Genomic DNA, 10,793 nt, shown 5'->3' with positions numbered 1-10,793 from the left:
TGCAGTTAGCGATGCGAGAAAACAGCCAAATAATACCAAAAACACCAACTCTTCAAATCAAGCAATTCTTTTTATTTGAGGTGGGGGGGGGCAGACACATTTCTAAACTATTCATATGGCATGTTTTCCCTGTTCACTCGAACAGAGCATAGAATTGAAAAGATCTCCAGTAAGTGTTAGGCAGAATTCCCATTAACAATTCAACGACCACGGCGCCGACCATTTCCTTGGCCACATGCCTGACCATTCCCTTGACCACTTCCCTGGCCCTGACCATAACCGCTTCCCTGACCATAACCGCTCCCCTGACCATAACCGTTTCCCTGACCATGGCCGCTTCCCCGTCCCTGACCTTGGCCCTGTCCCTGACCCTGTCCCTGGCCTCTACCCTGGCCCTGTCCCTGACCCTGTCCACTACCCTGGCCCTGACCCTGACCACTACCCTGGCCCTGTCCCTGACCCTGGCCACTTCCCTGTCCCTGACCACTACCCTGGCCTTGTCCCTGGCCCTGTCCCTGGCCACTTCCCTGGCCTTGTCCCTGACCCTGTCCCCGACCACATCCCTGTCCCTGACCCTGTCCCCGACCACTACCCTGGCCTTGTCCCTGACCCTGACCACTACCCTGGCCCTGTCCCTGCCCACTACCCTGGCCCTGTCCCTGCCCACTTCCCTGTCCCTGACCCTGACCACTACCCTGGCCTTGTCCCTGACCACTACCCTGGCCTTGTCCCTGACCACTACCCTGGCCCTGTCCCTGGCCACTTCCCTGTCCTTGTCCCTGACCATTACCCTGGCCACTACCCTGTCCCTGGCCTTGTCCCTGGCCACTACCCTGACCCTGTCCTTGTCCCTGACCACTTCCCTGTCCCTGACCACTACCCTGGCCTTGTCCCTGGCCCTGTCCCTGGCCACTTCCCTGGCCTTGTCCCTGACCCTGGCCGCTTCCCTGTCCCTGACCTTGGCCCTGTCCCTGGCCTTGACCCTGTCCACTACCCTGGCCTTGTCCCTTACCCTGACCACAACCCTGGCCCTGTCCCTGGCCACTTCCCTGGCCCTGACCACTACCCTGTCCTTGTCCCCGACCACTTCCCTGACCCTGTCCTTGTCCCCGACCACTTCCCTGACCCTGTCCTTGTCCCCGACCACTTCCCTGACCCTGTCCTTGTCCCCGACCACTTCCCTGACCCTGTCCTTGTCCCCGACCACTTCCCTGACCCTGTCCTTGTCCCCGACCACTTCCCTGTCCCTGACCCGGTCCTTGTCCCTTACCGCTTCCCTGTCCCTGACCGCTTCCCTGTCCCTGACCTTGGCCCCTACCCTGGCCCTGTCCTTGACCCTGTCCACTACCCTGGCCTTGTCCCTGACCCTGACCACTACCCTGGCCTTGTCCCTGACCCTGACCACTACCCTGGCCTTGTCCCTGACCGCTTCCCTGGCCTTGTCCCTGGCCCTGTCCACTACCCTGGCCTTGTCCCTGGCCGCTTCCCTGTCCCTGACCACTGCCCTGGCATTGTCCGTGGCCCTGTCCCTGGCCTTGTCCTTGTCCCTGACCGCTTGCCTGGCCCTGTCCTTGGCCACTTCCCTGTCCCTGACCGCTTCCCTGGCCCTGTCCTTGGCCACTTCCCTGTCCCTGACCCTGTCCACTTCCCTGGCAACTTCCCTGACCTCTTCCCTGGCCACATGGTTCACTGCATGCAAAGCCACCAGTGGTTGGGCAACACTTCTGTCGGGTCGGACACTGGCCATCATGGAAACAGCTTTTAGCACACAGTGGAATCATCTCCGATATTGGACATTGACCCGGCTTCACTGTGTGGAAACAGATAGTCAGTTTTAGTTTATGCATATAGACAGTATGCCACTTCAGAATACAACATGAAACACTCGAAGCATGAATTGCAGGTTTTACCTACAGAGTGAATTATGTTCTAAGTATTATACTGCTTTTTCTTTTATTTTATTTTTTGTAAAGCCATCCTTTAAAACCTACTACTCATTCCTAAATGGTGTTAATAATTTTAAAGTCAACAGGTCTTCTCACCTGTGGTTCGTCTTTGAATAGCGTGAGTTAGGTTCAAGTATCCGAACAGACACAATAAAACAGCAATCAACGAGAAATACACTCGAGCTGTCATCCTCCCGTCCTGCGATCTCACAACGATCTCTGCTGGAAAACGCGCTGAATTGGTGCGTCAGGAGAAGCGGACAGCGAAGCGCACAACAATCAAACGAATAAGTGGTGCTGTAATATCTACCTCAGTAAAATGGGGTTTTAAAGATCCATGGAGAGCAGGTCAATAACAACCCTGATCAAATTCACCTGCCTCTAGCTTTCAAGTAATCTGAATGCCTTGATTAGCTTGTTCAGGTTTGTTTGATTGGGGTTGGATGAGCTAAATGCTGCGTTCACGCCATGCCATAATAATTAGCCTTTTTTTTCTGCATGTGCGTGGCTCCATATGCTGTAGGCAGGGCTTAAAAATGAAAGAGAGAAAGAAATATCGGTTCACTCAGAGCAGAATCTGTATTTTACCATCTCTGTTCGTGCGTTTCTTTGTATTACTGTTCCGAAACCCGTTTTAGTAGAAACGATGTTTGGCGTCATTTTTTCATAGTGTCAAAAAACAAAAAAACAAAGAGAGTCTTAGCCTAAATTGCACTTAGTCATAGCCAGCATCATTTTTTTCTAGATTTTGGCCAGATTTAAACGAGAGAGAAAAAAGAAAGAAAAAAATGGCCAAAGCTTTAAAGACATTAAAGCATTTTTCAAGATATTTAAAATGTTTGCTGCATAGAAAAAAAAAAATTTGTTTTGAGAGGCTAAAATACTGTCAAATCTAAATGTTTACAAACATTATAGCACATGTACGTCTGCAAGATGTCTGTTAAAGATCTCTTGATCTGGAAAGCATCTGCTGTCTACAAACATCTGACAGATGTCTTTCAGATGTCAGTTTTACATACGTTCTAAATCATAAACATCTTAAAGACTTCTAATAGACATCTATTTTTATTCTACAAAAAAGAAATGTATATATATTTGACATCTAAAAGGAAACATCCAATATTGCAGATGAGCAAACACTCTAAATAATACGTCTTGCGGATGTAAATGCCGATGTAAATATATTGAAATATCATTTTTCTCAAAATTTAGCACATATAGTTATTCATTTAATTATGTTTTTTTGACAGTTAGCGAGCCTTAGGACATTGTTTGAAATGAAACATGTTTGACATTAACCTACATGAAATGAATCAATGCAAAGATTATTCACCACATTCACGACTGATAAGTCAGTTAGCTTTGTAAATGGAAGAGACCTGCAGCAGGTGCACAATAACTATGACATTACTGCTGGTGGGGGGGGGCCCATCTTGTTCTTTGCGGGGGCCTTTAAGGTGTGCGGTACGACACTGAACCCAACATACAGAGAAGTTCCTTCAGAAGGATGTTTCTTTTGAAAACATGCTCCAGACAAATAAGTATAATGTAGAGGAACTCAATTGAGTGCTTCTGAGTACAATTTTTCTGTAGAGGATCATCAGAAGAGTCTGTCTCGTGCAGGGGAGCTCCAGAAGGATACATGTTCTCCAATGAAGCTGAAGCACAAAGAAGGTTATGAGAAAGCCTTAAGTCTTCCAAAAATGATGCCTCAGAGCCAATGTTTTCTCCAGAACTTTAAGAATTATGTTTGGAACATTTTTTGTTAAATTCAAGCTTTTGTATATTCAAGTAGCCTAACGACCAAGCGGCCAGTGAGTTAACCAATGTTTGATCAACTTAGCCTTCTCAAATCACTCACTACTTAACCAAAATAAAATCTATACATAAAATACTTAATCACAATGTTAGTTTAAACATTTAACCTATATAGATGTGTGCTATATTAGGCGCATATTTAATAGTTTGTGCAGAGAGTGAAAGCTTAAAGCCACTTTGCCGGACTAGGAGTCGCCAAGCAAAATCACTTGCATTTTTTTCCTTACAGTGGAAACAACCATCATTTTTGCTCATAAGAGCAATTACATTAATGTAGAGACTCTATTTTAGAGCACTTACAATACCGGCATACGTTGCAAGTTTTGAGCAAAAGCCCTTCACAAAACCTAACCGAAACTCAGCAAATATAATTTTTCCCCTGGCCCCGACACATTATGGTTCTAACTTGCTGGGGTTTTGCGGCAAGCTTTGCGTGCGCTTTTATGTGGAACTCTTCCAGCACTCGCTGCTGTTGCTGGACACCAATCACAGTCGAGTCTCTCTTGACAGTTGCGGTATAGGTCTGGTGTCGTTTCTACCAGTGAGGGCAATCCTTTTCGTCACCATAATTGATGGAGATTTAAAAACATAGATCCAAGGAAGAACAAAACAACCCCGATTCCCCACCCACGTCTGAGCTATGACGTGAAAACTGTCCCGATGTCTTAAGTTGGGGCCCATAGGGCTCAAGCTGAAATGCAATACTTGGCTAAAGGAACAGGTCTCAAGGAGAGGAACGTAAAGCACAGATGGCAGTTAGCCAGAGGTGGAAAGTAACGAATTACATTTACTCGCGTTACTGTAATTGAGTAGCTTTTTTGTGTACTAATTCTTTTTAAAGTAATTTTTAAAATCTGTAATTTTACTTTTACTTAAGTATATTTTGTTTGAAGTATTGTACTTCGCTACATTTTAAAACACATTAATTACTGAGTAAAAAAAAATAAAAATAAAAAAAATAAATGGCTCCCTGGAAACTACGGCAGTAAATAATGGACAGGAGGGCAAACTGGCGCTAAAATCACAAGAAAGATGCAGACGGACAAAACAGGCGTTAGTGGTGCAGACACCGCTGAAAACGAAACCCCGTCATATTCTGAAGTTGAACTCGAAGGAAATGAAGTGAACCCCTGGCCATATGTATGCTCTATTATGCAGTGTAAACTGTACTTGCTTAGGAAGACCAAACTAGCAGCTTATAAAATCTCGAAAAGACATCAACCCTTCGCAAGAATGTAGAGGTAAGCGTAATAATTGCATCGTTGCATTGGTGGTTAAAATGAAGCTTTGACATTTTAGCAAAAGATTTTGCACAAATTAGCCAAAAAGGCAGTGGTGAGGAGTGTGCTATTTTTGTTTTAATGATGTGCACGCGCATTTATAGTGCGTTCTTTCACTGTGTGATTCAGTCTCCTAAAATGCATTTAGAATGATCACAAAATTGAAGATATAGGGGCAGAAAATTCACATATTTATATAATTTCATATATTAAATGAAAATCACACAAATAATGCCATCTTTTCCTCCAAAAATCATCATGAATATATACATATATATAACAGTTCAGTAAACAAGTTAATTAAGAGACTTGCGTTTTAGACACCATATTGCCTTTTTTAGCTCTATTTCTACAACAGAAAATAATTCCAAACACAGCCACCAAAGCACAGTTTTGCGTCTCTGAGCAACGTGACAGTGTTTCGTTCCTGAATGAATCAACCGTTTAAATGATTCGGTTCAATGCAGGGAATGCAATGACTCACTTATTAACAATGACTTGCTGACACATACTGTCCATTTTAATTTCACATTTAAAGTATCTTTTGATTGTTTTAAATAATTTCTTATTTCAAATGAGTATTCAACATTTTATGTCTTGTATATCAAAACATTATTCAAGCATTTGTAACTGCAGGTTAAATGCATTCTTGTCTGCACTAAACAGTGTAATACATCTAAATGCCACTTCCAATGAATCTTCTGCATTTCCTCTGCATTAAAAGATGAGTTTGTTGATACTGATTTGCCTGGTAACAGCCCAAATGTTTTATTCTAAATAACTGATTCCTTGAATTAAAAACAACTAGTTTGAGATTAATAGACCTAGGGGTGTCAAACTCAGTTCCTGGAGGGCCGTAGCCCTGCAGAGTTTAGTTCTAACCCTGCTCCAGCACACATATCATGTAGTTTTCAAATAAACCTAAATGATTAGATTAGCTGGATCAGGTGTGTTTAATTAGGGTTATACCTAAACTGTGCAGGACTGTGGCCCTCCAGGAACTGAGTTTGACAACCTTGGCCTGTCCCATTTTTGACTCCCTTCCACTGTTAAAATGTAACCAAGTAATTTTTACTCAATTTTAAATGAGCTACTTTTTACTTTTACTTGAGTAGATTTTTAGACTGGTACTTTTACTTGTACTCAAGTAAAATTTCATTAATGTAATGGTACTTTTACTTGAGTAGAATCTTTTTGTACTCTTTCCACCTCTGCAGTTAGCGATGCGAGAAAACAGCCAAATAATACCAAAAACACCAACTCTTCAAATCAAGCAATTCTTTTTATTTGAGGTGGGGGGGGCAGACACATTTCTAAACTATTCATATGGCATGTTTTCCCTGTTCACTCGAACAGAGCATAGAATTGAAAAGATCTCCAGTAAGTGTTAGGCAGAATTCCCATTAACAATTCAACGACCACGGCGCCGACCATTTCCTTGGCCACATGCCTGACCATTCCCTTGACCACTTCCCTGGCCCTGACCATAACCGCTCCCCTGACCGCTTCCCTGACCATAACCATTTCCCTGACCATGGCCGCTTCCCCGTCCCTGACCTTGGCCCTGTCCCTGACCCTGGCCACTACCCTGGCCCTGTCCTTGACCCTGTCCACTACCCTGGCCTTGTCCCTGACCCTGGCCACTACCCTGGCCCTGTCCCTGGCCACTTCCCTGTCCCTGTCCCTGACCACTACCCTGGCCTTGTCCCTGGCCACTACCCTGTCCCTTGCCACTACCCTGTCCCTGGCCTTGTCCCTGACCTTGTCCCTGACCACTTCCCTGTCCCTGACCACTACCCTGTCCCTGTCCCTGGCCACTACCCTGACCCTGTCCCTGACCACTTCCCTGTCCCTGACCACTACCCTGGCCCTGACCACTACCCTGGCCTTGTCCCTGGCCCTGTCCCTGGCCACTTCCCTGGCCTTGTCCCTGACCCTGGCCGCTTCCCTGTCCCTGACCCTGGCCGCTTCCCTGTCCCTGACCCTGTCCCCGACCGCTTCCCTGTCCCTGACCCCGTCCCTGACCCTGTCCCTGGCCACTACCCTGGCCCTGTCCTTGACCCTGTCCACTACCCTGGCCTTGTCCCTGACCCTGACCACTACCCTGGCCCTGTCCCTGGCCACTTCCCTGTCCTTGTCCCTGACCACTACCCTGGCCTTGTCCCTGACCACTACCCTGTCCCTGGCCACTACCCTGTCCCTGGCCTTGTCCCTGGCCACTACCCTGACCCTGTCCACTACCCTGACCCTGTCCACTACCCTGACCACTTCCCTGTCCCTGACCACTACCCTGGCCTTGTCCCTGGCCCTGTCCCTGGCAACTTCCCTGGCCTTGTCCCTGACCGCTTCCCTGTCCCTGACCCTGACCGCTTCCCTGTCCCTGACCCTGTCCCCGACCGCTTCCCTGTCCCTGACCTTGACCCTGTCCACTACCCTGGCCTTGTCCCTGACCCTGACCACTACCCTGGCCCTGACCACTACCCTGGCCTTGTCCCTGACCCTGACCACTACCCTGGCCCTGTCCCTGGCCACTTCCCTGTCCCTGACCACTACCCTGGCCTTGTCCCTGACCACTACCCTGGCCCTGTCCCTGGCCTTGTCCCTGACCATTACCCTGGCCTTGTCCCTGACCACTACCCTGTCCACTACCCTGTCCCTGGCCTTGTCCCTGGCCACTACCCTGACCCTTTCCTTGCCCCTGACCACTTCCCTGTCCCTGACCACTACCCTGGCCTTGTCCCTGGCCCTGTCCCTGGCCACTTCCCTGGCCTTGTCCCTGACCCTGGCCGCTTCCCTGTCCCTGACCCCGACCGCTTCCCTGTCCCTGACCTTGGCCCTGTCCCTGGCCTTGACCCTGTCCACTACCCTGGCCTTGTCCCTGACCCTGACCACTACCCTGGCCACTTCCCTGTCCTTGTCCCCGACCACTTCCCTGACCCTGTCCTTGTCCCCGACCACTTCCCTGACCCTCTCCTTGTCCCCGACCACTTCCCTGACCCTGTCCTTGTCCCCGACCACTTCCCTGACCCTGTCCTTGTCCCCGACCACTTCCCTGACCCTGTCCTTGTCCCCGACCACTTCCCTGACCCTGTCCCCAACCACTTCCCTGTCCCTGACCACTACCCTGGCCTTGTCCCTGGCCCTGGCCGCTTCCCTGTCCCTGACCTTGGTCCTGTCCCCGACCGCTTCCCTGTCCCTGACCCTGTCCTTGTCCCTGACCGCTTCCCTGTCCCTGTCCCTGACCGCTTCCCTGTCCCTGACCTTGGCCCCTACCCTGGCCCTGTCCTTGACCCTGTCCACTACCCTGGCCTTGTCCCTGACCGCTTCCCTGGCCTTGTCCACTACCCTGGCCTTGTCCCTGGCCGCTTCCCTGTCCCTGACCACTGCCCTGGCATTGTCCGTGGCCCTGTCCCTGGCCTTGTCCTTGACCGCTTCCCTGGCCCTGTCCTTGGCCACTTCCCTGTCCCTGACCGCTTCCCTGGCCCTGTCCTTGGCCACTTCCCTGTCCCTGACCCTGTCCACTTCCCTGGCAACTTCCCTGACCTCTTCCCTGGCCACATGGTTCACTGCATGCAAAGCCACCAGTGGTTGGGCAACACTTCTGTCGGGTCGGACACTGGCCATCATGGAAACAGCTTTAAGCACACAGTGGAATCATCTCCGATATTGGACATTGACCCGGCTTCACGGTGTGGACACAGATAGTCAGTTTTAGTTTATGCATATAGACAGTATGCCACTTCAGAATACAACATGGAACACTCGAAGCATGAATTGCAGGTTTTACCTACAGAATGAATTATGTTCTAAGTATTATACTGCTTTCTTTTATTATTATTTTTTGTAAAGCCATCCTTTAAAACCTACTACTCATTCCTAAATGGTGTTAATAATTTTAAAGTCAACAGGTCTTCTCACCTGTGGTTCGTCTTTGAATAGCGTGAGTTAGGTTCAAGTATCCGAACAGACACAATAAAACCGCAATCAACGAGAAATACACTCGAGCTGTCATCCTTCGTCCTGCGATCTCACAACGATCCCTGCTGGAAAACGCGCTGAATTGGTGCGTCAGGAGAAGCGGACAGCGAAGCGCACAACAATCAAACGAATAAGTGGTGCTGTAATATCTACCTCAGTAAAATGGGGTTTTAAAGATCCATGGAGAGCAGGTCAATAACAACCCTGATCAAATTCACCTGCCTCTAGCTTTCAAGTAATCTGAATGCCTTGATTAGCTTGTTCAGGTTTGTTTGATTGGGGTTGGATGAGCTAAATGCTGCGTTCACGACATGCCATAATAATTAGCCTTTTTTTTCTGCATGTGCGTGGCTCCATATGCTGTAGGCAGGGCTTAAAAATGAAAGAGAGAAAGAAATATCGGTTCACTCAGAGCAGAATCTGTATTTTACCATCTCTGTTCGTGCGTTTCTTTGTATTACTGTTCCGAAACCCGTTTTAGTAGAAAAGATGTTTGGCGTCATTTTTTCATAGTGTCAAAAAAAAAAAAACAAAGAGAGTCTTAGCCTAAATTGCACTTAGTCATAGCCAGCATCATTTTTTTCTAGATTTTGGCCAGATTTAAACGAGAGAGAAAAAAGAAAGAAAAAAATGGCCAAAGCTTTAAAGACATTAAAGCATTTTTCAAGATATTTAAAATGTTTGCTGCATAGAAAAAAAAAATTGTTTTGAGAGGCTAAAATACTGTCAAATCTAAATGTTTACAAACATTATAGCACATGTACGTCTGCAAGATGTCTGTTAAAGATCTCTTGATCTGGAAAGCATCTGCTGTCTACAAACATCTGACAGATGTCTTTCAGATGTCAGTTTTACATACGTTCTAAATCATAAACATCTTAAAGACTTCTAATAGACATCTATTTTTATTCTACAAAAAAGAAATGTATATATATTTGACATCTAAAAGGAAACATCCAATATTGCAGATGAGCAAACACTCTAAATAATACGTCTTGCGGATGTAAATGCCGATGTAAATATATTGAAATTTCATTTTTCTCAAAATTTAGCACATATAGTTATTCATTTAATTATGTTTTTTTGACAGTTAGCGAGCCTTAGGACATTGTTTGAAATGAAACATGTTTGACATTAACCTACATGAAATTCACCACATTCACGACTGATAAGTCAGTTAGCTTTGTAAATGGAAGAGACCTGCAGCAGGTGCACAATAACTATGACATTACTGCTGGGGGGGGGGGGGGGGCATCTTGTTCTTTGCGGGGGCCTTTAAGGTGTGCGGTACGACACTGAACCCAACATACAGAGAAGTTCCTTCAGAAGGATGTTTCTTTTGAAAACATGCTCCAGACAAATAAGTATAATGTAGAGGAACTCAATTGAGTGCTTCTGAGTACAATTTTTCTGTAGAGGATCATCAGAAGAATCTGTCTCGTGCAGGGGAGCTCCAGAAGGATACATGTTCTCCAATGAAGCTGAAGCACAAAGAAGGTTATGAGAAAGCCTTAAGTCTTCCAAAAATGATGCCTCAGAGCCAATGTTTTCTCCAGAACTTTAAGAATTATGTTTGGAACATTTTTTGTTAAATTCAAGCTTTTGTATATTCAAGTAGCCTAACGACCAAGCGGCCAGTGAGTTAACCAATGTTTGATCAACTTAGCCTTCTCAAATCACTCACTACTTAACCAAAATAAAATCTATACATAAAATACTTAATCACAATGTTAGTTTAAACATTTAACCTATATAGATGTGTGCTATATTA

General features: G+C 46.5%; 1 protein-coding gene and 1 pseudogene across 1 annotated transcript; both read right to left on the bottom strand.

The window, feature by feature from the left end:
• Nucleotides 1–200: 200 nt before the first annotated feature.
• LOC132098244 (fibroin heavy chain-like) lies at nt 201–2,267 on the bottom strand. The gene is made up of 5 exons (XM_059504421.1): nt 2,043–2,267; nt 1,667–1,810; nt 1,289–1,468; nt 881–1,072; nt 201–724 (listed from the first exon to the last, which is right to left on the bottom strand). The coding sequence occupies exons 1-5, from the start codon at nt 2,134–2,136 to the stop codon at nt 201–203; spliced, it is 1,134 nt and encodes a 377-aa protein (XP_059360404.1). The 5' UTR covers nt 2,137–2,267.
• Nucleotides 2,268–3,546: 1,279 nt separating this feature from the next.
• On the bottom strand, nt 3,547–9,056 carry LOC132098243 (fibroin heavy chain-like; annotated as a pseudogene).
• Between the last annotated feature and the right edge of the window lie 1,737 nt (nt 9,057–10,793).

Source organism: Carassius carassius, chromosome 21 (genome assembly GCF_963082965.1).
Source record: "Carassius carassius chromosome 21, fCarCar2.1, whole genome shotgun sequence".
Taxonomy (NCBI): Eukaryota; Metazoa; Chordata; class Actinopteri; order Cypriniformes; family Cyprinidae; genus Carassius; species Carassius carassius.
Note: the sequence above shows the minus strand (reverse complement) of the source record. Positions and strands in the feature narration are given on the sequence as shown.